Here is a 26,782-nt window from a genome sequence, read left to right as displayed (position 1 = left end):
GGAATTCTGAGATCACCAAGACTTCTTATTTGCCAAATATATTGACTCTTCTCCAGCCCAATATGGACTAAAGAGAGAAGTGAGTAATGTCAAGGGAACCCAAGACCAGGGATTCCATGCCAATGTTTGTTGATAATCAGACAGCAGTTAAGCCAGGGCCTCTTACAGGGGCCCAGTAAAACACTGGCAAGTCCAAGAGAACTTCATTGAGTACCTCACTCTCTCCTCTCTCCCTACCCCCAAGTCCTACCAGAGCCCCATGAATCAGCAAGCCTACCACTCCTAACACTGGTACTTCTTCCAGTTGGACTACTGAAAGATAAGCAATGATGTTGCTTGGTTTTCTCTCTGTTGTTGGTTCACTTAAAAGAATTTAAGCTGTGGCTACTTAAAAGTGAAGTCAACTGGGCAGTGAAGGGGAGGAAATGAACCCAAACAGTTTGTCACTGTGGTGGCTGAGTGGTGCAGACAGTGGTAAGCAATGCTCAGCATGTTCATAAAACCCAAGTGTTCATCCTGGCTTTGCTACTAACCAGCTATGAGGCACTGGGCAAGGCACTGTTTGTCCCTGGGCTTCAGCTTCCTGACTTGAGGATGAGGGAAATGAGGACTGTAACACCTGTTCTGTATCTCCTGTTATGAGCATTAAATAAAAAAAGATTGAGCAAGTGCTTTAGTAAAAAAGTAAGCAATGTACAAATGTCAGGGATTATTAGACAAAACCAGCTTGTTCACTGGATTTTTCATTTTCCAAATGATATTTTTGCTAGATTGTGTTAAGGCTATCTCCCCAAGGGCCAGCCTGTGGAAAAAGAGTGCAATTTATCTTTGTGGCTCCAGTCTACCTTTATAGATTCATCTACTATCATTTGGACTCTCTCCTGCACTCACTCCATAAACCAACCCTGGGTGTCTCCTTGAGTCTGAAAACGGAACCATGTATGTAGTAAATATAATATTTTCCCTCACCTATCTGCTAATGTACCCCAAAATTTCACCATTCTTTTATATTAAAGCATTAACCCCTCCTAAAACATAAATATTATCCAGGAAAGATTACAATCTATTCTTATAAATCATTAGAATATTAATATGAAATATATAGGGTGTCCCAAAATTGCACTAGGACTTTTGGGACACTATTTTTTGCCAAGCCTAGAGGCCTGTATTGGGCTACCCGAGTCTTTCTTACCTGTCCCAGGTCTTCGGTTGGCCAAACCGGATGCACATATGAGAGAAAGGACGTTCCAGAGTCGAACAGGGGTTGAGCTTTATTTCAGGGTTTCGGTTACAAGTGCAGGGGGGTCTTCCTTAGGAGGAAGAGAGGGAGATTTCCTAAGGAGGCTAAGATCTTAAGGGATTGGAAGTAGAAGTACAAGCGGGGAGAGAGGGGGAGGGGAGAGAGGAAAGAAAAGAAGCGGAGCCCTACTGTCCTCTTTGGCTCCACACGTGCTAAGAGAGCTTTCTGGCTTCCTCAATCCTACTTAACCTTCAGCCACACAGTTTTCATCTCAATACCGTGCTGTTAGGTAACTAGGTGTGCTCCAATCCGGGACGACCTCGAGGGCAGGGAGACTCCACCCATCACGTATCTCCCGGGGAGAGGCGGAAATACCCGAGCTAGCCGAGCTAGCTCAGTCTGACCTTCTCGAACCCCCGCTGTTCATGGAGGGCCTCGTAAGACTCTAAGATTTAGAAGTCCCACTTTTACCTGCCCGAGACCGTCCACACGGAATTGAGCTTCCAATCCCAACAATTTTTGAGTATATGGAGAAGTATATGTGTTTATATTCACATATATATTACATGTATATCTTCTTAATATGAATTGGGTTTACACATATGTAGGAATCTATGAAGTGTGTGTGTGTGTGTATGTGTGTGTAATATAAGCTCCTTTAGAAAGGAACTATTCCATCCTTGTCTTTGTATTTCTAGAGCCTAACATAGTACCTATCATATTAAATACTTGATAGATTGGTTAATATACACACATCATACATGAGAGATTTAGCGGAAAGAACTGGTTAGAGAGCTAATTTGGGCAGCAGGAGCACATGGACAAGTACTGGCTGTTCTCTGTCCAAGCTGTGTGACCTTGAGAAAATTAGTTAACCTCTCAGTGCCCCTAGACAATGCTGCAGGACTGTAAGTTGAAGAATAGTTGCTGATCTGAATTGGTAAGGGGTGTTTTCTCAACAGGAGCTCTCCAAACAGTTAAAAATCATAGCTCTGGAACAAAATAATATAATATACATATATACATGGGTATGCATATGTATATATGTATGTATATACTCTTGCATTTACATACATACATATATACACCTATAGACATTCCATCCTTCAAGAATCTGACAGTTTCTTGGTATGGGCAGTCTTTTCACCAAAGCAGATTACAATCCTAAAACCTTGTAGAATGTCTTTGAAAACTGTCAGTGCTAGAAATCCCATTGCCCTGTGTCCATCTCTGTGGTAAGTCTCCCTAAATTTTGTTTGGTTGGTCCTTGAGTCACTGAAGATACAGAGCCCATTACCAGTCCATGCTTGAAACATTTCAGTTGGATGGGACCTACCAGGACCTATGCTGGGCTAAGAGCCTTTTGAGAGTCACCTCCAAGCCACAACATGGTGTCAGAAGAGGACTTCAGTGTAGCAGGAAAAGACACTTGTGTGCATGTATATAAATATGAATATAAAATATGTTATGATGTTATAATATAATAAGATATGACATGACAATGTGACATGATAGAATAATAATATCTAGCATTCATATTTGACCTACTATGTTCTAGGCACTGCACTACACATTTTATAAATATTATCTCATTTGATTCTCACAAAAACCCTGGGAGGTAGGTGCTATTTACAGGTGAGGAAGCTGAGGCAGAGTGACTTGCCCAGGGTCAGACAGCAAGTAAATGCCTAAGGCTGGATTTGAACTCAGGTCTTTCAGACTCCAGACCTTCCTGATGCTTTATCAACTGTCAACGACTTGCATGATATGATTATAATATAATATAATAAATATAATATAACATCTTGTTACTGAGTCATTTCAGTTGTGTCTGACTCTTCATGAACCCATTTAGGGTATTCTTGGCAGAAACACTAAAATGGTTTGCCATTTCCTTCTCTAGCCCATTTTACAGATAAGGAACTGAGGCAAACAAGTATGTGACTTGTCCAGGGTCATAAAGCTAGGAAGTATCTGAGGGCAGATTTCAACTCAGGAAGATGAGTCTTCTTGATTCCAAACTCAGTCCTCTATCCTCTGCATGACCTAGCTGCCCTATAATATGACATAATGTAATATAACATCTTCATACACATTATTAGAGTGAGTGTTCACTTTATTAGAGTGAATATTCCTTCTACTGATGTGGACCATACTTCCTTCTTACCTGAGTGGATAGCTTATTTCACAATTTACATTACTGGAAAAAAACTGTATCACTTGGTGAACAACCTCTTGGTAATGATATATGTGTATATATTCTTTTTTTTCCTTACCTTAAGAACAATGTGGAAAGCACTATTCCAAGAAGTACCAGATACTACAGTGCTGGGGAAGGATGGAGAGAGAAAGGGCAGCAATTTTGAGAGCAGGGTCAGGTTAGTCAGGACAGGGTTTCAAGGTGAGGGCAATACAGTGGTACGAGGAGATGATGATGCCTAGGAGGAGCAGAGAGAGAGAGAGAGAGAGAGAGAGAGAGAGAGAGAGAGAGAGAGAGAGAGAGAGAGAGAGAGAGAGAGAGAGAGAGAGAGAGAGAGAGAGAATGAGAATATGAGAATGAGCAAGGAGACTGAGCAGGAGGGCATGGCAAGTAAAGTGGGGTGGCGCAGTCCAGCTCATCGGTTACCTTGTCCAGGAACCACTCTGGTCGGTTGCCCAGCCCATCCAGTCGCATCCGCATCTTTGTGAATGGGGCAATGTCATCAATCTCCATCACGAAAGTGTCATTCTGTCCTCGCTCAAACCTGTGGGCATGGGGGTAATAATAATCAGACAATATTTCTAGGGTGTTTTCTAATTACAGATCTATTTCTACACATTAGCACATTTGATCCTTGCAAAAGCTTTGCTGTAGGCAATATGTATATTCTTATCCCTATTTTACAGATGAGTAAATAGAAGTTCTAGGCTGGATTGTGATGAGAGCAACTCACAAAGGCTGTCTAGGAAGCATTAGCAGGAAGAGTTTAGTCTGTCAGAGGATAGAATAACCTTACCAATGAAGCCTTACATCTTTTTGAATTCTTATTTTACTTCTCATGTGTTTGGATTTTTTCATTCTAACTGGACTTCTTTCTCTGAGGCAAGAGACTACAAAGAGCAGGACAGTGTAGTAGAGCCAAGTACTACTCCCCATCCCCCATCTAGCTTCCCTTCATGTGGCTTAAGGTGGATATCACATCTCTTGATAGTTTCCATAAGCTAATTCCCCACTCAGAAAATATAAGATCATAGAACTTTGTTCATAGAAGGTGCCCTGGAAATTTTTAGTCTTTATTTGCCTTTAATTCTTGCCACTTTTCATTTAGTCATTGTCTGGAGACAGCATCATACACACACTCACTCCCACACAATCACACGCACACACATCCAGTAAAAAGGTGGGGGAAAATGTTCATTTTTAAAAAGAGAAGGAGCAGTTTAAGTTTTACCCTAATCTACCATTACTTTGTGAAATTCATTTAAGTCCCAGTTCACTTTCCCCCTGCACAGAACAGAATTCTCCCTTGTCTGTGGGTGACTCCTCACCATCTTGTTCCATGTCCTTCTTTTGTGGTAATGGGACGCTTAACTCCACCTTTCCTTCCAACCACTCAGCTTTCTCTTGGGCTCTAAGAAGGCCCAGGGGGGTTTAGCCCTGGGCTTCTGCCAGTCTTGGGTGGGGAGACTTTATTCATTGCACCTGAAGGATTTGATTCAATAGCCACTGGAGAAGAACCTCTGCTTGCTGATTCTTCTCCTAATATAGGGAGCTTTGGGGCAGTGATATAGCAAGACTGACTTGCCCAAGGAGTTTGTATTCAATGTCCCCCAGTGTCTATTTGTTCCTATGGCCCCTCTCAAGTGCCGATGTTTTTTTGTTCTGGTCCCTTTTCCCTCCTCCCACTCTCAGGAAAGACCTTAAAATGCCAAGCCAAGGACTGACCAATCCTGGAGCAGGTTTCCCTCAGCGGTGGACATTTATTTTACTGACGATTAAAACTTTAAGAGCAAGAGATGAAGACAGGAGAGTGGAACTTCCAGTTTGGCCGAGAATATGGCTGGAAAAACTTAGAGTGCTGAAATATCCTGGGTAACTGAAATCACCATTTAAGATAGTGGCTGACTCTACTTATAGGCCAGGCTGGCTCTAGCACTACCCTGGTATACCTGGGGTGGAACAGATGGTGTGTCTGCATTGAAATACCATGGAATGGAGTGAAAAGAGGTCAGACTCTCCTCTCACCTCTACCCTAGATGTCCAGTGTTTTCCAAGCTAAGTTTTTTGTATCCTGTACTCAGAGATTATAGTCTAGATGAGGAGACAAGCTATACAAATACGAAAAACTAAGATCAGTACAAGACAGTATAGGATTAGAACCAAATGAATGGTATGAACAGTGGCATAGGATCAGAGATCATGGTGGACTAGGTTGGTGAGACATTAAGCTACTCCTTGAAAAGAAGGTAAGATATGGATAAGTGTTGGTACCCTGACAAATTCCACCCCAACTCCTACCCCCGCTGACATGCACGTTATTTTGCCCAATAGAATGGAAGATCCTCAAGGGCAGAGACTGTTCCATTTCTATCTTTGTGTCCCCAGCACTTAGTATGGTACCCGGCACATGGTAAGCAGTTAACAAGTGCTTAGTGATTGAGAGATTGATTGATGGACATTCCAAACAAGGTCAATAGCATGAAGAAAGGTGTAGAATCAGGACTGGACCAGGTATTTGGGAAAGAAAAGGATGAAGAAAAAAGACTGAGTCAAGGATGTGTGGAAAGGAGCAGTAGATGAGAATATAAGAACAAAAGAAGGATGGGGCCAGGTTGTGGAATATCGAAGATTAGTGCCTCTGCATACCGAGCTTTCTTTTTATCCAACTGCACCTCTTCTGTACTCCCATTCACACCATAAAGTGTCATAAAAATGTTGGAATCGGTGCCACCTCCAACGATATCACCTGTCCAGACGGTCATCTCATACATGATCTGCCAAAAGAGCAAAGGTTGGTTTAAGATTCTTCCATAAAATCGCACGAACAGTTTGAGAAGTATAAGGAATCTCAGCAGCTATTTAGTCCAACCCAAACCCCAAAGCAATCCCCATTGTAACACATCCAACAAGTGATCATCCAATCTCAGCTCAAAGATCTCCATGGAGAGGAAACTCATCACCTCCAACATAGCCCATTCTATTTTTGGATAGTTCTAATTTTTAGGAAGATTTTCCTGATATCAGACCTCTTTGCAACTTCTCCCTGCTCAAAAGACTCTTAAGATATGTTCCCTCTCCTATGTGATCTTATGTGCTTTTCATCTGTATACATCTTGTCTCCCCATCTCAGTTTTGAGCTTCTGGAAGGCAGGGACTAAGTCTCTTCCTCAGGCTAGCACACTGTGCAATTCCTGTTGCACTTAGTTTTTTGCAACACATACTCTTGAAAAATTATGTGAATCAAGTTTTTAAAAATTGCATTCCACTTTGAAACCAGGGAATTTGCTATCCTTTCATTTATTCTACAAATAACCAATATGTGTGTTCATCCTTCGTTGCTGAAGAAAACCATGCCATCAGAGAAATAATGACATGATTTGCACTTGACTTTGTTTTGAGTGAGGGAGGGCTGTGCAGGTCACCAGCCTCACTTCTCCTCCAGAGCCTTCTGAATCCACTGACCAGATATTCATCAGAATGACTGGAGATGACCCAGGATGAGGCAGTTGGGGTTAAGTGACTTGCCCAAGGTCACACAGCTGGTGAGTGTCAAGTGTATGAGGTGAGATTTGAACTCAGGTCCTCCTGACTCCTTCATTGGTGCTCTATCCGTTGCCCCTACAAATAACCAATAAATGCTTAGTGAACATGTACTATGTGCAAGGTCCTATGTGAGGTGAACTACTTAGTTTTTCTGCTTCTATCTTTACCACCTAGAAGACTCCCTGGTTTATACTAGGCATTCACTAAATATTTGTTAAATTGAATTAAACTCATCAATGTATTTTTTTTTTGTAAAGTGAAGAATTTTCCTGGACTATATGAGATTTGCTTAAAGCGGGGCACACTGACAATACTGTGGACCTACTGAGCCACTACCTGATTAATGGTAGGAATATCCCTAAGAGCAAATGCAGGTAGATTCACTCTCTATGATATCACCTTAGTTGGGAATATCCTGGTCACAAAAATATCAATTCTCTTATATGAATTGATGCTGAGTGAGAGGAGCAGAACCAGGAGAACATTGTACACAATTACAGCCACATTGTGCAATGACTAGCTTTAATAGACTTGGCTCTTCTCAGCAATGCAAGGTTCTAAGACAACTCCAAAAAGCTCATGATGGAAAATGCTATCCACATCCAGAGAAAGAATTATAGAGTCTGAATTGAAGCAAACCATTTGCTCTCTCTCTTTTTTGTTTTGTTTCTTCTTTCTTGTGGTTTATTCCTTTGGTTTTAATTCTTCTTTATAACATGACTAATGTGAAAATATGTTTAATATGAATGTCTATGTAGAGCCTATATCAGATTGCATGCCATCTTGGGGAGGGGGCAGGATAGGAAGTGGGAGAAAATTTAAAACTCAAAAGCTTGTTCAACTAAATGTTATAAACCAAGAAAAAAAACCAACCAAAAACAAAACTAAACATAATATTGGGATTATTTATACTTGATTATAGTCATTCTCTCTTGAAATTATCTTATATTACTTTGTGATTTGAAAGTATGCTACATTTACCTAGTATAATATAAGTTCCTTGAAGGCAGGGAGTTTTTATTTTTGTTTTTTCTCCCTCTTCTTTTCATGTGCAGCATAGCGTTTGTGACAAAAACTAGGTATTTAATAAAAGATTTCTGAATTTTAAAAAAGTGTTAGTTCCGGAAGTATTACTGTGGCTATTATTTAAAAAGATGTTTGTTATGAGTTATGTCTGTATTAAGGTTTGTGAAATTATTTCGTTTGATCCTCATAATAGCCCTAGAAGGTAAGTGTTTATTATTATCCCCATTTTATAGATGAGGAAACTGAGTCTGAGAGAGGTTAAGGGACTTGTCCATGGCCATACAGCTAGGAAATGTCTAAGACCAGATTTGAAATCAGGATACCTATGTACCTAAGACACAAATGCTGGACTTTAGCAATAACCTCCTTATTGGTCTCCCTCCTTCAATTCTCTCCCCTCTTCAGCACACCCTACACATAGCTGCCAATGATATTCCTAAAGTACACGTGAGGAACCTGCACCCTGGAGGCCCCATGTGGCCTTCTAGGTCCTTGGATGTGGCCTTTTGTCTGAGTCCAAGTTTTACCAAACAAATCCTTTAATTTAGGGTATTTGTTCTGTGAAGGTAGACTCCAGGCCACGGTTCCCCACCTCTGTCCTAGAGTATGTGTCTATCCATGTTATTCCACTATAAAAGGAGCTCCTGTGGCTCCCAGTTTCCTCCAGAAAAATATACAAATTCCTCCATTTGACTTTTAAAGTCCTTCATAATCTCTTTCCAGTTTACCTTCCCAAACTTATTACATATAATTTTCCTTCACATATTCTATAGTATAACCAAACTGGCCTACTTGCTGTTCCTCACGCAAAACATGCTATCTCCCATATACATACCTTTGCACTGGGTATATCCAATGCCTAGAATGCCCTCTCTTCTTAGTTCTGCCTCTTAGTACCCCTAGCTTCCTTTAAGACACAAATCAAGTGTTCCATCCAATTGCTAGGGTTCTCCCCTCAGAGTATCAATAGTAACTGTTGCTATTTCCCCCCAGTCTGATGTCTTTCTTTTTCTTTGCCTCATTAAAGGAGCCATGCCCTGGCTACTCCTTAGACAGGTCTATTCAACGAATGGGCATTACCTCACCCCAAGTGATTGCCTGAATAGACCTTGGTCTAAAGGGGTCAAGGTCTCCCAGTGCATCCTGCATCATCTCCAGTCATCTTGATGAATATCTGGTCACTGGATTCAGATGGCTCTGGAGGAGAAGTGAGGCTTGTGACCTTACACAGCCCTCCCTCACTCAAAACAAAGTCAAGTGAAAGACATGTCATCATTTCTCTGATGGCATGGTCTCCTACGGCAATGAAGGACAAACACAACTTTGCATATATTTTTTTTTTACTTGTCTGTGCATACATAGTTTTTTCCCATTAAAATGTAAGCTCCTCAGGTGGAACCAAGACGGCAGAGTAGAGGCAGCAACCCAACTGAATTCTCCCAACATTCCCATCCAAACAACTTTAAAATAATACCTCAAATCAAATTTTGGAGCAAGAGAGCCAAATAAAAGTCAAGATGAGACATTTTTTTCCAGCCTAAGATAACTTAGGAGAGTTCTGGACACCTGAGTGGAAGATGATCCAGAGTGCCTGAAATGGCAGCAATAGTAGTGACCCTTGGAGATGGCCATGACAGTGGCAGCAACAGCAGCTTCAGAAACTCTCAGCTCAGAAAACATAAGGGGGTCAGTCAACTGATAGAAAGAGATTACAGGGGACTCTGTTGGAACTGGGATTGAGTGCTGTTGCCACTCTATTACCCATACATATTTCTGGGTTACAATTTAAGGACAAAGAAGAGCCTTTGCAGTTGATCACAAAGGAGTAGAAGAGGCAGAGAGGATCATTATTTCTTGTGACTACAGCAAAGGAACTGGACCATAAAAAGCTACTATGGTGATAGGGAAGACCAAGTAATAAACTTAGAAGAAAACAATAATATGAAAATAGTTATAACCAAAGCCTCAAAGTAAAGTGCTAGTTGGAACTAAGCTCATCCAGCATTTCTGAAAGAGTTAAAGAAAGAGACAAGAGTGGTAGAGGAAAATTTGGGAAAAGAATTGAGAGTGATTCAAGAAAATTACAAAAAAAGAATTAATTGCTTGGTAAAAGAGGCACACAAAATACTGAAGAAAATAACAACTTAAAAAGCAGACTTGTTCTAATGGTAAAAGAAGTACAAAAATTCACTGAAGAAAAGAACTTCATAAAAATCAGAATTGGCCAAATGGAAAAAAGAGGCACAAAAGTTCACTGAAGAAAATAATTCCTTAAAAATTAGAATTGGACAAGTGGAAGGTGATGACTCCATGTGACACCAAGAAACAATAAAACAAAGTAAAAAAATGAAAAAAAATAGAAGAAATATAAAATATTTCTTCAGAAAAAACAAATTTCCTGGAAAATAGAATGAGGAGAGTTAATTTAAGTATTATTGGACTACCTGAAAGCCATGACCAAAAAAAGAGCCTAGATATCATATTTCAAGAAATTATCAAGGAAAACTGACCAGAGGGTAAAATAGAAATTGAAAAAATCCACCAATCACTCCCAAAAGGAAAACTCCCAGGAATATTGTATAGTCAGATTCCACAGCTCCTAGGTCAAGTAGAAAATATTGCAAGAAACCAAAAAGAAATAAGTAATAAATATTGTAAAGCCACAGCCAAGATCAGACAAAATTTAGCAGCTTCCACATTAAAGGAGCAGAGGGCTTGGAATATGATATTCTGGAAGGCAAAAGAACTAAAATTACAACCAAGAATAACCTACCCAGTAAAACTGAGTATAATCATCTGGAAGGGGGGAAATGTATATTTCATAAAATAGAGGACTTTCAAACATTCTTGATGAAAAGACCAGAGCCGAATAGAAAATTTGACATTCAAACACAAGATGTTCAATAGAAGTATTAAAAAGGTAAACATGAAAGAAAAATCATAAAGGACTCAAAAAGGTTAAGCTGTTTACATCCCTTTATGGGAAGATGATATATGTAATGCCAAAGACCATTATCATTTTTAGGGCACTTAGAAGGAATCTACACAGACAGAGGGCATGGATGTTAGTCAATTATGTTGGGATGATCTCCAAAAAAAAGAAGGCCTGAGAAAGAGGGATGCATTGCAATAAGGGGTAAGGGAGAGATAGAATGGAGAAAATTATCTCACATAAAAGAGGTGCACAAGGAAGAACTTTTACAGGGAGGGGAAAATGGAGAGGTGACGTGGTAGGCATTACTTGAACCTCACTCTCATTGGATTGGTTCAAAGAGATAAATATATATATACTCATACTCAGTTGGACATAGAAATCTATATTAACCAAGAGGAAAATAAGAGAGGAAGGGGATAAAAGAAATGGGGGAGGGAAAGAGAAAAGGGAGGGTGGTTAAGAGAAAAGTAGTGAGAAGCAAAATAGACTTTTGAGGAGGGATAGGATTTCAAAAAAAAAAAAGGGATAAACAGAAGAAAATAGAGTGGAGGGGAATACCAAGTTAGTGTGTGAATGTGAGTGGGATGAGCTCACTCATAAAGCAGGAGTGAACAGCAGATAGAATTAGAAACAAGAATCCAACAGTTTGTGGTTTACAAGAGACACACTTGAAACAGAAAGATGTACACAGAGTTAAAATAAAGGATGGAACAGAATTTATTATGCTTCCGTTGAAGTGAAAAAGGCAGGGGTACTAATCACAGTCCCTAACAAAGCAAAAGAAAAAATCAACCTAATTAAAAAAATAAACAGGAAAACTTACATTTTGCTAAAGGACAATAACATAAACAGTGAAGTAATATCAAAAGATTTTTACAGCAAGTTTTTGTGATAAAGGCCTAATTTCTCATATAGAGAGAGAACTGAGACAAATTTGTAAAAATAAGAGCCATTCAACAATTGATAAATTATCAAAAGTTATAAATAGGAAGTTTTCAGAAGAAATCAAAGCTATCTATAGTCATATGAAAAATGTTCTAAATAACTAGTGATTAGACAAATGCAATTTAAAACAATTCTGAGGCACCATCTCATACCTATCAGAAATGTCAAACAGAGGGTTTGTAGAAAAATAAGTACACTAATAAGCTGTTGGTGGAGTTTTGAACTGGTCCAATCATTCTGGAAAAAAATTTGGAGTTATGCCCAAAAACTGTGAATACCCTTTGACCCAACAATACCATTACTAGGTCTGTACCCAAAAGAGATGAAAGAAAAAGGAAAAGAATCTATATGTACAAAAATATTTATAATAGCTCCTTTTGTGGTGGCAAATAATAGGAAATTAAGAGGATGCTCAATAACTGGGGAATGTCTGAGGCAGGTGATTTTGATGGAGTACTATTATGCTATAAAAAATGACAAGGAGGGTGGTTTCAGAAAAACCTGGAGAAGACCTATATGAACTGATACAAAAGTGAAGTGAGAAGAACCAGGAAAACATTATGCTTAGTAATAGCAATGTTGTAATGATGATCAATTGTGAAAGATTTGACTACTCTGATCAATATAATTATCCAAGACAGTTACAAAGGACTCATGATGAAAAAACACTATCCACCTCTAGAAAGAGAACTGGTGAACTCTGACTGCAAATTGAAACATAATTTTCTTGTTTTCTTTATTTTTCTTGCTTTTTTCCCATAATATGGAAATGATTTGAATGATTTCATATGTATAATTGATATATTACTTTCCTTCTCAGTGGGGAAAGGTGGAGGGGTGAGAAGGAGGGAGAGAATTGGAATTCAAAATTTAAAAAGAATGTTAAACATAAATGATTTTTAAAAATTTAAAAAGGAAAAATATAAACTCTTTGAGGAAAGGGACTATTCATTTTTGTCACTGTATCTACTACCAGTATGCTGCCTGGAACATAGTGAATACTTAATAAATGCTTGTAGAATTGAAGTGAGTTGACGTAGATCCTACCCTCCGCTGTAGTCTGCACATGGGAAGTAATTCTTATGGCAGAGAGACTATCAGATATGAATAATAAGATTATTTGTAGCTCTGTTTATACAGCACCTTAGTGTCTACCAAGTGCTTATAAGCATTATTTCATTTGTTCCTCAAAATATCCCTGTGAAGCCAGCACTATTATTGCCCTCATTCTTGGGATAAAGAAACTGAGACTTAGAGATATTAAGAGGAGAGATTAAGAGACATGCCCACAGTCATACAGTAGTGACTGAGACAGAATTTGAACTCAGATTTTCCTGATGTCAAGCTGAATATAACCTTGGACATGTCACTTAAACTCTGCCCCTCAGTTTCCTCATGTGTAAAATAAAAGTGTTGGATTAGATGGCCTGTAAAGTTCTTCCAAATTTAAGTGTATGATTCTGAGTCCATGAGCACCTTACATATTTGACTGTGCTGGAGAATAAGATGTATATTGCCTATGTATCTTCCAGATAACTTAAGATAAACTTAAAGAGATAAAAGAATATACCTTTAAGTGATGAGTTTTTTAAGTTAATCATTTTAATGATTTAATGAAAATCTTTCAAAAATACCTTACATATTTCCGTGCCTTATTAAGCATAGTACACTGAAACAAACCTAATCTTTTCTTGGTGACTAAAGTCATTTGCATAAGTTTTATGTTGCTCTTTAATGTCCTTGGAATCAATTAAGGTATGTATGACAGTGTGCCTGCTTACACACTAAATAGTGCCAGTCTTCTGGACCCTCATTATCTGTTCTTCCATCTCCTCCCTTGCTCTCAGACTATGACTTCCTTATTGACCTCAAGTGCCTCTGGGAGCCCCCAACTCACTTTTAAGTCTGCTTCTATTCTAATCTTGTTAAATCTGTAGCCTTGTTTTACACACATCACTAAGTCTATAAGGTTCTGGGCGGGCACCTGAGAGGTTGAGGAGGCTTGTAACAAGCTAACTCATCATAGCTGAGAAGTCTTTTTAGTTATTTTTCATTTCTGGGCTTCTAGCTATATACTGTAGATGATATTAGAAGGTGGCCTAGTATGGAAGGTAGAAGATGTGGTTTCTTGCACTGGTTAATTTCCTGGGTGAGTTTATGTAAACCACTTCTTTTCTTTGGTCATCAGTCTTCTTCTCTGTAAAATACGTGGAATAGAGCAGGTGCTTTCTAGGCCTTCTTCTAACTCTGAATTCTATGATTGTAAGTCCAACTTCCAGAGAAGAAAGGTTGTTATAGCTTAATATAAAGAGTTAAAATATCAATATAATCAAGGGCTAGGTTGCCCAGTCCGGATCATACACACCACAGGAATTTAGAGAGGCAGAGAGAAAGGACTGGACCATTCACAGTGCTTAGCACAATGTGTGGCACATGGTAGGTACTATACAAATGCTCATGTCCTTCCCCATTCAGGGAAGAGGTCAGACTTAAGTTGGGCCTTGAAGATCAGGCTGGACCTTTCAAGAAAAACAGAAAAGAGGGAGAAGGTCATTTCTCTGACAGAAGATAGCTTGATCAAACTCACAGGTGTCCCACTATTTCGGCTGCCATGTAAACAGACGGGCATTTAAATAAACAAGGAAACAAAAAAAATCCAACAGGGTGATTCAGCGTCTCTTGGGAGAACCAGGTATGAGATGGGAAGAAAATAGGGTTCTGACCATCTGAGCTCTTAGAAGCCCTGAATTTGTTTTTCCTTCCTTCTCTCTCTCTCTCTCTCTCTCTCTCTGGCTCAATTTCAGGAAAGATGTGTTCCTGAGATCTTGTATTCAAACTGAGTGCCTTTCATTCATTCAAGCTAAATGTCCTGGGAAAACAGCTACTGAAAGCCAAATGATAATTTTGTCAAGGGAAGGACTCTGGTATAAATCCAGGTATTCACACACCAGACTTCCTTATGCTGAGTTACACCTGTAGTGTGTCTCTCTATGCACGTGTGTACAGGTGCACACACTCACGCATACACACATGTCAGTAATGATTATTTTGCCAAGGGAAGAACTCCTCTGTGAATCTAGATGTTCACACACCAGACTTGCTTATAACAAGCAACACCTGTAGTATATCTCTCTATGCACGTGTGTGTAGGCATACACACATACACACATGCTCACACATGCATGTATATCAGTAACTCAGCATCAGGGCTGAAGGACAGGAATGAACAATGCAAGTTCTGGCAGTGTCTATCACATTTCAGAGGAGAGTTTCCCATCCCTACAGACTGAGGGTGTGAAGCAACACCAAGACTTGGATTGCACCACTTGGCAGGTCCATGTGCTGATGCTCCTGCCTACCAGTGTTTCCATTAGGGACCTCTTTTTTGAGGGCCCAATAACTCAGTCCTTTCATTTGAATCTTTTGGAATATAACCAGGAAGGTCTTGGCTCTGGTATAACCTCACTCTTCCTACTTTCCAGAGCCATTTTTGATGTTCAAAACCATGGGTAGAGGGGCACAGGATTGGACCCTCATCTATAGAACCATTTGAATACCAAATTTGACATTCAGAGCTGATGACAATCTAGTTCCAATCTACCTGTCCAGCCTCAGCTTATGCTACTTCCCTTTATGAATTATATGCTGTCCAACCACTCTCTATCTCCATCCTACCATCCCCCCAATTCTCAGCTTTTGTTCATTCCATAACCTTCCTCCGCTTCTTGTAATAGTCTCAATCTCTTCCCCTTCTCTGTAGTTAAAGAACCATCCCTTCAAAGGCCAATTCAGCTGCTACCTCCTCAGTGAAGCCATTCCGTGACTCCCATTTCCCCTTCAAGAGCAAATTATTTCTTTCTCCCCATCTTTCTAATAACAATTTACCTATTCTTTCTACTTGGATCATTTTGGTGCACTTTTCCTTACCTTCATTAGATTATAAGCTCCTTGAGAACAAGTCATACGATTTTTTTGTGTGTGTAGGGCCTAGTACAATGCCTTGCACATAACATAGGCTCACAGACTCATCAATGTGGAGCTGGAATGGACTTCATAAGTCACCTGGTCTGACCTCTCACTCACTAGATAAAGAAAATGAAACCAGTGGTTTTAAGTTAATTAACTCAAGTTATTCAGGTAGGAGCAGCATAAGAGTTGGGACTTGAACCTAGGTCTTCCAAAGCCAATTTTTTGGTTGTTTCTCTGTTTTTCTAGTTTATCACATTACCCCTGATAGGAAGTGCTTAATGATGTTTACTAAATGACAACACTGTTGTACTTTCTGGGCATCTGATCACAGCAAAGTGGATCGAATAGCTCTGGAGTAGGAATCAAGAGGGTTGAGATCTGATTTGGCTATATCCTAAGCTTAAGTAAAGCCCCAGGTTAAGAGTGGGAAAGTCAACTTAACCACAAATTCACGGTAAGTCAAAACAAGAAAGAACTTACTGATCTTATAGGCACTCATTGAACTCATATAGGTAGAGCTGGAATGAGACTTCAGAGGTCATTTTGTCTGACTTGGGGGCAGCTAGGTGGTGCAGTGTACAGAACACCAGTGCAGGAATCAGGAGGACTTGAGTTCAAATTTCACCTCAGACACTTGACACTCACTAGCTGTGTGACTTTGGGCAAGTCACTTAACCCTAATTGCCTCATCCTGGGTCATCTGTAGTCATCCTGATGAATATCTGGTCAGTGGATTCAGATGGCTCTGGAGGAGAAGTGAGGCTGGTGACCTGCACAGCCCTCCCTCACTCAAAACAAAGTCAAGTGAAAGTCATGGCATCATTTCTCTGATGACATGGTCTTCTTCGGTAATGAAGGACAAACACACACTCATCTGACTCACTCATTTTATACATGAAGAAGTTAGAAAGTGATTTGGCCAAAGTCACATAGATGGCAAGTTTCTGTAGTGGGATCATTCTTAGAGGTTCTCTAGTTTTAATAGACCCATTTTACAGGTGAGCAAATTGAGTGCCAGAGATGTGAAGGACTTTCCTACAATAACCTGTGACAGGTGGTTAGTGACAAAACCAGGAGCAGAATGTCACATCTTTTGGTTTCTAGTCCAGTGTTCTTCCCACTTCTCAATTCTACCTCTCATAGAAAAATGCTTATTGAGTACCTGTGCAAAGAGAACCAAACTCTATAGAGTCTTGGAGTTTTTACTTTATACTGGGCTCCACAGGAAGCTATTGAAAGGGTTTAAGTAAGGAAATTATAGAGTAATAAAATTTTAAGAATCAAAATTATCAACTATTAAAGCTAGGCTTCGATAAATTGATCAATGAATAAGCATTTATCAATTGATCATTATGCATCAGGCAATACTAAGTCCTGGGGATACAAAGCCAAAAGTAAAACCACCTCTGCCCTCCAGGAACCTGGAGATCCCTTCAATCCAACCCTCTTTATTTTAGAAATGAGGACATAGGTGATCCTAGAGACAAAAGGAATTGCCCAAGGTCACACAATTTTCATTAGTTCCAGAGCCAGGACTGACATCCAGGTCTATTAATTACAGCCTGGAACTCTCTATAATATCACATTTCCTATGATCAAATAAATCTGTTTTCTTATCCATCAATTTTGAATAATAATCTCTGCCACACCTACCTCATAGGATTTTTCTGAGTACCAAATGAGAATGTCTCACATTACAGATTAAAAAATTTAAAATATTCTACCAGGTGTAGTATTAATTAGGTAGAATCTAAGGGAGAGAGAGAGCCCTTGTCCTCTGTATAGACTGGGGACAGGAGAAGACCCAGGATTAGGTTGAAGCACCAATTCTCCCTCCTACTTCAGGATCATGTAAATATAAGTGTACATACATACACACACACACACACTTTAGGGTTCATATAGTTCCACCCTCTCATTTTACAAATGAGGAAACTGAGGCCTATTATCTATCCTATATCTTTATATACTATTATGAAGAGCTTACTTGTCCTTCCTAATATGTTTGGAAAGTAGGAAGGGCTGCTAGTGGTATAACCATTACCTATTTTGCAGGGTGGTTGTCAGGAAGGTGCTTTGCAAACATCAAAATACTATTTTCAATTCAACAAAATTTAGCATCTAGTGTGTGCCAGACCTAGGCCCAGGGATAAGAGTACAAACACGTCTCTGTCTGCAAGTAGCTTCTGCTAATGAGTTATCAATATTGTTACTTTAAACAATTTTTTATGTAGTTAGATAGAAATAGTTTAAGAACAATTTGTTTTCCTATTTTTATTTTACATTTAGTGTTCTCTGACCTTTTGCACAAATATATAAGATGATTGCTTTAAAATATTGAATCAAACTCAGTGGAAGCTTCTTTGGGACAATTCTAGTAGCAGATAGCACAACAGGGGTAACTGCTGGTCTCTCTATTTCTTCATTTCATGCAGTTTGGAGATTACGATTATTTGGTATGTCTAATAGATCAATATTATATCCAGGCAGTTCTGGGCAACAAAGCTATATGAAATGATACCCTAGTTTCAGCACAGTTTATTTGTTGAATTTTAAAGATATTTGGGGCTTTATGTTTGCAGTAAAGGGATTTGTCATCTGCTAGTTTATAAAGGCTAGTGAACTTCCAGTATGCGTATCTCTCTACCTTATCATGTATCACTAGATATTTGATAGATGCAAAGTGTTTGCAAGCTATAGTGACCCATATACAGTTTCTAATGTTTCATCGAATAATCTAAATCTATCAATAAATGAATTCCTTAAGAATAACCCTTCTGTAATTTCTGGTGGCAATGACCTGATCCTAAACTGATGGTAGAAACCTCCTTTTTTAAAATAAAGAAATCTTCATGACTTAGTCATTTGTTAAATGTGTGTGTGTGTTTGTCAACATTTTGTTGGTTTGATTTGTATAGTTGTCTATTAAAGCACCTTTTGATCCTACTCTTGGATCTTAGCTTCTTCATGAACTCTATATTCTGTACCTTCACACCAATATTCACAAACACAGCATCCAGGAGGTCAAAGACACTGGAAGTCAGACCATCACCGCGATCCTTGGCCAGCCAGCAGTTACAACGCAGAGTGTACATGCTCCCCTTGGTAGGCACAGCAACACACAACTCCTCTACCAGCCAGCAGCTCTCTGGAGAAGCTCCATCATGACCCAGCTATGAAACGACAAATAAACAGGAGGTGAATAGTGAAAAGAAATGTTATGGTCCAACCATCCTAGAAAGCAATTTGGAATTACACTAATAAAGTAAAATGTCCCTCCTCTCTTATCCAAAGATCCCACTGGTAGGCATATATCCCTAAGGACGACAAAGACAGAAAGGTAATATGCACACTGAAATATCTATGGCAACAATTTTGTGGTAGCAAAGAATTGCAAACAGAGTAGATGTCCATTGATTGGAGAATATCTAAACAAATTGTGATACATAAATGTAAAGGAATGTTACTGTTCTGTACAAAACAGTGAATATGAAAACTATAGGAAAACATCTAAAGACTTACATGAATTGATACAAAGTAAAGTAAGCAGAACCAGGAAAAACCATGTGCTCTGTTGACATGATCATAGGTATAACAAAAATGGGGGAGAGAGAGCAAAAGGGGGAAAATTGAATGCTTTATGATTATAATGACCAAGTTTGATCCTCCAAAGAGAAATATAGAAAACATACCTCCCTCCCTTCTTTGAAAAGATAGAGATTATGTGTATGGAAAATTGCTCTCTAGTATCAAATTCCACTTATGTTTATTAGTTTTGTTGAAATGGTTTTTTTTTCATTTTTTTCTCTTTCATTTTTTTCACTTTATTATAAGGAAACGTTTTCTGGAAAGGGGGAAAGGAGAGGGATATATTTAGAAATTGAGGTGATGTAAAAACAAAAGATAATCATGGTTTTTTTTAGAGAAAAGTGTCATAAAGTCAGAAACAAATGTCATAAAGCCACTGAACACAGTGGCAATTTTTTAAAAAAACCTTGAGTTAAATCAACAAATTGAGTATAAGCTAGGAGTCCCTAAGATCATGGAAACATAGAATGGTTCTTCTACTTGTTACCTGTGTGATCTCAGGCAAGTTGCTTAACCTCTCTGGGTCCTATTCTCCTCTGTAAAATGAAAGGTTGGATAAGATGTTCTCTAATTTCCTTTCCAACTCTAAATTTTACTATTCTGTGATTGACAGTGTTTCAAGGGACCTTAGAAGTCAGATGGTCTAACCCTTTCATTTTATAGATAAAAAATGACTGTCAAAGATGATGTTATAGTGACCAAGATCTGCCTAGGGCAAAATCATGGAGGAAACTGTATCTGTTTTCAGCACGCCAGCCTCCCTTGTCTGTGCCCATCACTCTTCTTCCTTTGAGGACTCCCCCTCAAGCCCTGGACACCCAAGGCTCTCATGCTGACCCAGTGCTCCCTGTTAGGGACAACAGGGAATCTGCCAGTTTGCTAACACACTACTCTGGATTTATTTGTTGTCTCCATCTTCCCTAAGATCTTAGAAATTCTTTTTTTAAAAAAAAAAAGAAGGGGAGGTAAGGGGTGCTTTACAGAGAAAGCAATACTTGACCTAAAAGAATATATTTATTAGGGCAGGATTTTGGTCTTCATGACATTGGACAGAAAGATATTTTCAGGTGTGTGTGTAGGTCTTCCCAGAATGGTTATGTCATATCACAAGATTTGTTTGCCTATATCATAATGTAAATCAATATATGATATTTTAATATTTGCAAACATACATAGATATTATTCTATATGTATACAGGTGGTAGATATATGTATATGTGTGTATGTGTATGTATGTATATATTCTCATTTGATCCCCACAACAGTGGTGGTTGTTTGTCCTTTGGTCTTAAAGAGGACCATGACATCAGGGAGGGGATGCCATGACATGCGAGTGAATTGGATATAAGTGAGGAAGATCTGTGCAAAGTCACCAGCCTCGCTTTCTCCTCCAGAGCCATCTGGGTCCAGAGGCCAGGTACAGATCAGGACAAATGTAGATGGCCCTGGATGCAATAGGAGACCTTGACCTTAAGCTAAGGTCTTGTTCCTAGCTGGAAATGGAGTACAGTGGAAAAAGCCTCTTAGATTGCCTTCTACCAGCTCTATGTCTTGTATCTAATTGTTTGAACATTGTCTCCTCCATTAGAATTTACACTCTGGGGACAGAGACTATTTTTTGTTTTTCTTTGTAGCCCCAGCATTTAACACACTGTAATCTGACACATAGTAGGTGCTTAATAAATACTTGCTGACTAACTGGCCAGATATCATGAGTTTGGAGTCAGATAACCTAGGTCTCAATCTCAATTCTGCTACTGATGCCTCCTGTAAGCTTGGGAAAGTCTTCCCTCTCTGGGCCTCAGGTTCCTCATGACTTCTGAGGTCCCTTTCTATAGGTCTATAATCTTATAACTAGATGCTAAGTCCCCTCCAGATCTGATTCCCATGATTTCCTACAGGAACTAGCAACAACCTATTGGAACACTGGGCAGTTAGGTGGCACCATAAGGCATAGAGTGCTGGGTCTGGAGTCAGGAAGACCCTGAGTTCAAATCCAGCCTCAGATACTTACTAGCTGTGTGACCCTGGGCAAATCACTTAACCCTGCTTGCCTCAGTTTCCTCATCTGTAAAATGAGCTGGAGAAGCCAATGGCAAACCACTCCTGGATCTTTACCAAAGAAAACCCCAAATGGGGTCATGAAATGACACAAATGAAATAATTGAATAACAACAATATTGGAACACTAGAAAACACCACCAGCAGGTTGTCAAATTTGTTTCCTTTTCTGAAACATCACAATCATATGTATTGCTTTGGACATGGTTAATGAAAGAATTTGTTTTGCTTGACCATACATTCATGTTTGCCATAAGGGCTTTGTCTTTTTTTCTTAACGAGGAAAGAACAAGTGGGATGAAGAGAGAACAAATTTTCATGGATTGGAAATTTAATTTTAAAAATAAAAAAATCACTGGTCAAAGTCGTTTCCTGTTATGTAAGCTCCCATGGGGCAGAGAAATCCCACTTCCTTGGCTCCTTCCCCACTCCTGACCTGCTTGGAGCTATTACTCATATTATCAGCTGCATAATTCCTGGTAGGAAAATCCTCCCAGGACCAATGCCTCTGCAGCTGCCGCAGATTAAGAACCCAGACTCCACATGGAGGAGATTAGCTGTCTGTGCTAAGATAGCCAAATTGAGGCATGGGGTTCCTGGGTGACAGCTTGGGACAAGGATAACCATTAGGAAGAAGCCAGCCTCCTCCCTGCCAGATTGCAATGCAGTTCAGGGGGTGGGGGTATGTGCTCAGTGCCTCAGATTTTTAGGCCCAGGAATCTGAATAGAAAGGTAAGGGAAGATGTTATAAAAGCAGGCGAGTGAGTTCAATTATTTGTTGTCACAGTTTGAGTAGCACTGTTATTATTGCCTGTTCTCTTCTCCCTAAGCCCTGTGATTCAGTTGAAAGAGCTCTTATCTTGGAGTCACTGGACATGAGTTCAAATCCTGACTGGTTCTGCCACATATTATCTGTGTGACCTTCAGTCATTCAATTTCTCTGGGCTTTGGCTTTCTTATTTGCAAGATGACAATGTTGGAAAGATTTTGGAGCCCAGTCCCAGGAGGAGACTTTAGCTATTTACAATATTCTAGCCTGCATCTTAGGGTTCCTTCTATTGAAAAAACACTGGATTTTGAGTCTAGAAGACCTGAGTTCAAAACTCAGGTTCACACTTTGTGATGAAATGGGGATGATAATACTTATTCTACTTTCCTCATTGTAGTTAAGGGAAGTGCCTTAAAACTTTTTAAGTGCTTTATAAAGGTGACTTGTTACAGCAGTTAATTCTAGCAGTATCTTATTACTTCACCACTTCACGAAAACATTAATTATTCACTTAATTTCATGACATAGAAGAATAACTGCTAAATGTATGGACTAAGCTTCTGTTTACATATATACTTCCAAGACTCATGAGTTTTTTCCTTTTATCAATAAATATTCAATTATATTTTGCCCATTGGATTAAATTATACATAAGGATTAAATAAAATTTAATGCATTTTATGCTACTGATGAGCAAATGCTTGTTGACAAGACCCATTAAGGCAGGTTTTCATTTGGACTGATAATTTTGGTAGTAGAATTGTAAATAGAACCACCATTGGTGAATTTGCACACTCACTATGGGCTCAGGTCCATCCAGGGGTGCCAGTGCAAATAGAAGTCTAAGATACCTGGCTCTATATACCTGGCTCTGTGGGGATTATAACTAAGCTGATGAAGCAAGAATAACATACATGTCATATCATATTCGTTTTTACTTAATTGAGCATTATTAGGGGTTTCAATGGAAAAGGAGAGACAGCCAAAGAATAGCTATCTATGCTAAACTAATTCTTTATCATTTCAGCCTACTTTATTAATGTAACTGCTTCAGAAACTTGTTTTATAGAGCAATTTAAAAACATTTAAAGGCTGAAATGGAAATTTTATCTGACAAAAATATAATGTGCAGTTTGTTGAGAAGAGATAAGACTGTATTAGTGAGATAAAGGCCATAATCTCACCTTCCCAATGATTATTCAGAAAGGCCAGGCAACCTGGGATAGCAGGGAGAACTCTGGCTTTAGAGTCAGAAGCCCTGGGAAGTCTTGCTTCATCACCAGAAATCTGGCCACTGGGGAAGAATTTTATTTTATTCCATTGTATTTTTTTGCTCAGGACAATTCATGCAGACCATCTCCTGAAACACACATACTGCAGTCTTTACTGGTGAGCAGAGTGCCCAGGCTGACAAAAAGCCCAGATTCCTGATGTACTAAAGCAAATGCAGTGATGAAGAGAGCAGTAGGATCTCCAAAGTAGGTGAAAGGTTGGACCAGATGACCTCTTAGATTCCTCTTAATTTTAGGGAAACATCATGAAATAATGGATTAGCATTGCACTGGGAGCTGGGATATCAGGGTTCCTTCTCTGGCTGTGACCTCAACCATCTGTGACCTCACTTTCTTTCTCTAAAACTCAGCATTCCCATCTATAAAATGAGGAGTTTCAGTCAGATGTCCTTTGATACTCCTTGCAGGTGTAATATTCTATGATATTACTTCTGTCAATATTCTAACTAAAATTGTGGGGGAAAAACCAATAGTATAAAATTTTTGAAATAGCTAATTTCAAAATACCTTAGTTGTTAAAAGACATTGGGGTAAAATGTATTATTTTATTTTATGCAGAACACACATGGGGCAGGTGATCACATGGTGGCCGAAAGAAATGATACAAGGACACTTTCAAGGTCTCTCTCAAGAACTTTGGATTTGACTGTGCAATATGGGAGACACTAGCACAGGACCAACCAGCATGGCATGCCCATATCAGAGAAGGCGCTGTGCTCTATGTACAAAGCAGAATTGAAACAGCTCAAAGGAAACACAGGATGCACAAATTTAGAGTATCCACCCCAAATATTCACATGGACTATCTGTTCCCAACCTGTGGGAGAGCATTCTGAGCTTGTATTGGTCTGATCAGCTACAATTGGACACATTGAAATTTCATTTTGTCATGGTGATGTCATTTTGGTCCTCTTCGAAGACAAAGGACAGCAACCATTATTTTATAGCCTTTGTGGCTAGGTAAGCAATACAAGTAAAATGTAAAGTCAAGCTAAGCTTCAGAAGTATAATCTACCTTGAAACAACTAAGACTGACTGTTCACATGACTACCTACTGATGAAAAGTGTTGGGGGTTAGGGAGAAAGTGTGGAAAAGACATTTTGTCAACTCTTTGGGGACTGGCTAAATAAGTTATGGTATATGATTGTGATGGAATACTACTGTGCTGTGAGAAATAATGAGCTACTGATTTTAGAAAAACATGGAAAGACTTGCATGAAATAATGAAAAGTGAAATGAGCAGGACCAAGTGAATGTTGTATACAGTAATAGCAATATTGTTCAAACAATAACTGTGAATGATCAAGTTATTCTGAGTATTATAAATACTCAAATCAACAGCTAAAGTTGATTTCCTTCCTATGAAGGAAGATGTTATCCTTCTCCAGAAAAAAAAACTGATAAATAGAAGTATACATAATATGGTTTTACATATATTTATAAATGTGTCAAATGATGGTATTCTCCAGTGGGGTGGGAGGGGTGAGGGACAGAAACAGTTTGGAACTTAAAATGTAACAAAAAAAATAAATTTTTAAAAATAAAGTCAGCCTAAGGAGAATTTGTATTTGAACTGGTTGAGACTCAAATTCCTCCTTGACTCATGCTCATGATTTAAACTCAGTAAAAAATTATAGTGCGCTAATAGGTATGTGACATTTGGCGAGTTTGCCAATGTGTAGCAGTTGTTTGAGATAATACAGGGAAAGCTTTTTGCAAGCTTTAAAGCCTAACTTTTAGCCATTATTATTATTATTTTTGTTGTTAACGTTATTATTCAACATGTGCACATGAATGCATACATTCCTTACAAAGGTGATTTTTCTCAAGCATAGATCTAATTACATCACCTCCCTGCTCAGTAAGTTCTAGTGGCTTCCTGTTGCCTCCAGGATCAAATACAAACTTCTCTGTTTGGTATTAAAAGGTCTGCACAACCTGAGCCCTTCTTACTTTCCAGACTTCTTTTATTTCACTCCTCTCTATACATTTTAGCATACAGACATCTTGGCCTACTTGCAGTTCCTGAACACAATACAACACAACACAACCTACCATCTCGACACCTTTGCACTGGTCTCCTCTGCCTATGCCTGGAATGCCCTGTCCCTTGATGTCTTCTATCTTTTGGTTCCCTTGGTCTTCTCCAAGACCCAGTTCTAGTCCTGTCTTCCGCAGAAGGCTTTTCCTAGTCCCTCCAATCGGTAGTGCCTCACCATCTCAGATAATCTTTCATCTACTCTGTAAATATTTGGTATCAGCCTCATTATTTACATGTGCCTTCCTATTAGAATATGCACTCTTTGAGGACCAGGCATGTTTTTGCCTTTCTTTGTATGTCTTAGTACAATACCTTGCATGTAGTAAGTGATGATAGCTTTTGACTAATGAGTTGTTGTGGACTAACATATATAGAATTTTTAAAGCATGAATAGTAATAATGACATAGTTTTTATAACACATTAAATTCCCTTTATAAATGCTTTCATTTCTATTTTAGACATTTTGTTCTCTTGACAGGAATCATCCTATCCCATTTGGCTGGAGCAAAGCTAGTGTTTTAGTGTAGTAGAGCGAACACTGGAAAGGAGTCAGAGAAGTCAGAGAACCTGGATTCAAACTCCAGCTGTGTTACTGATGACCTTTATGACCCTGCCTAAGTCACTTAGCCTCCCTTGGCTTCTGCTTCTTCAACTATAAAATAAGGGAGTTGAACTGGATAATCATTATAACTCCTTTCTAACTCTAAGAGCTTATGAATTTATGAGTTCAATCCCAATATAGGCCATGAGTTTAAACCAGCTGGTTATTTCAGAAATGGTTTTTGTTGAGTTGCTTTTCAGTCATGTCCTACTCTTCGTGACCCTAATTTGGGGTTTTCTTGGTAAAGATACTGGAATGGTTTGCCATTTCCTTCTCCAGCTCATTTTACAGATGAGGAACTAAGGCAAACAGCGTTAAATGATTTGTCCAGGTTCACTTAGCTAGTAAGTGTCTGAGGCTGATTTTGAATTCATGAAGAGCAGTCTTCCTGACTCCAGGCCAGGTGCTCTAAGTAATACACCTCTAGATTGCTTGGTTACAAAGAGACCAGGTGAAATTGTGGAAATGTCCAGTGCAGACCTATTCTCACTAGGGGAGAAACAACTCAAAGCACATTTTTACCAAACATGGGTTCCACTCTTCAAGATGGGTAATTTTCCTGCAAATGTG

General features: G+C 39.1%; 1 protein-coding gene across 1 annotated transcript in view; it reads right to left on the bottom strand.

The window, feature by feature from the left end:
* Positions 1–26,782, bottom strand: part of LOXHD1 (lipoxygenase homology PLAT domains 1) — a 283,771-nt gene that overhangs the window by 46,373 nt on the left and 210,616 nt on the right. The window contains exons 33-35 of the mRNA XM_072605219.1: positions 18,846–19,031; positions 6,087–6,214; positions 3,867–3,984 (exon numbers count right to left, since the gene is read on the bottom strand). Coding sequence (XP_072461320.1) covers positions 3,867–3,984; positions 6,087–6,214; positions 18,846–19,031 — 432 coding nt within the window. The remainder of the gene's footprint in view (positions 1–3,866; positions 3,985–6,086; positions 6,215–18,845; positions 19,032–26,782) is intronic.

Source organism: Notamacropus eugenii, chromosome 4 (assembly GCF_028372415.1).
Source record: "Notamacropus eugenii isolate mMacEug1 chromosome 4, mMacEug1.pri_v2, whole genome shotgun sequence".
In the NCBI taxonomy this organism is placed as follows: domain Eukaryota; kingdom Metazoa; phylum Chordata; class Mammalia; order Diprotodontia; family Macropodidae; genus Notamacropus; species Notamacropus eugenii.
Note: the sequence above shows the minus strand (reverse complement) of the source record. Positions and strands in the feature narration are given on the sequence as shown.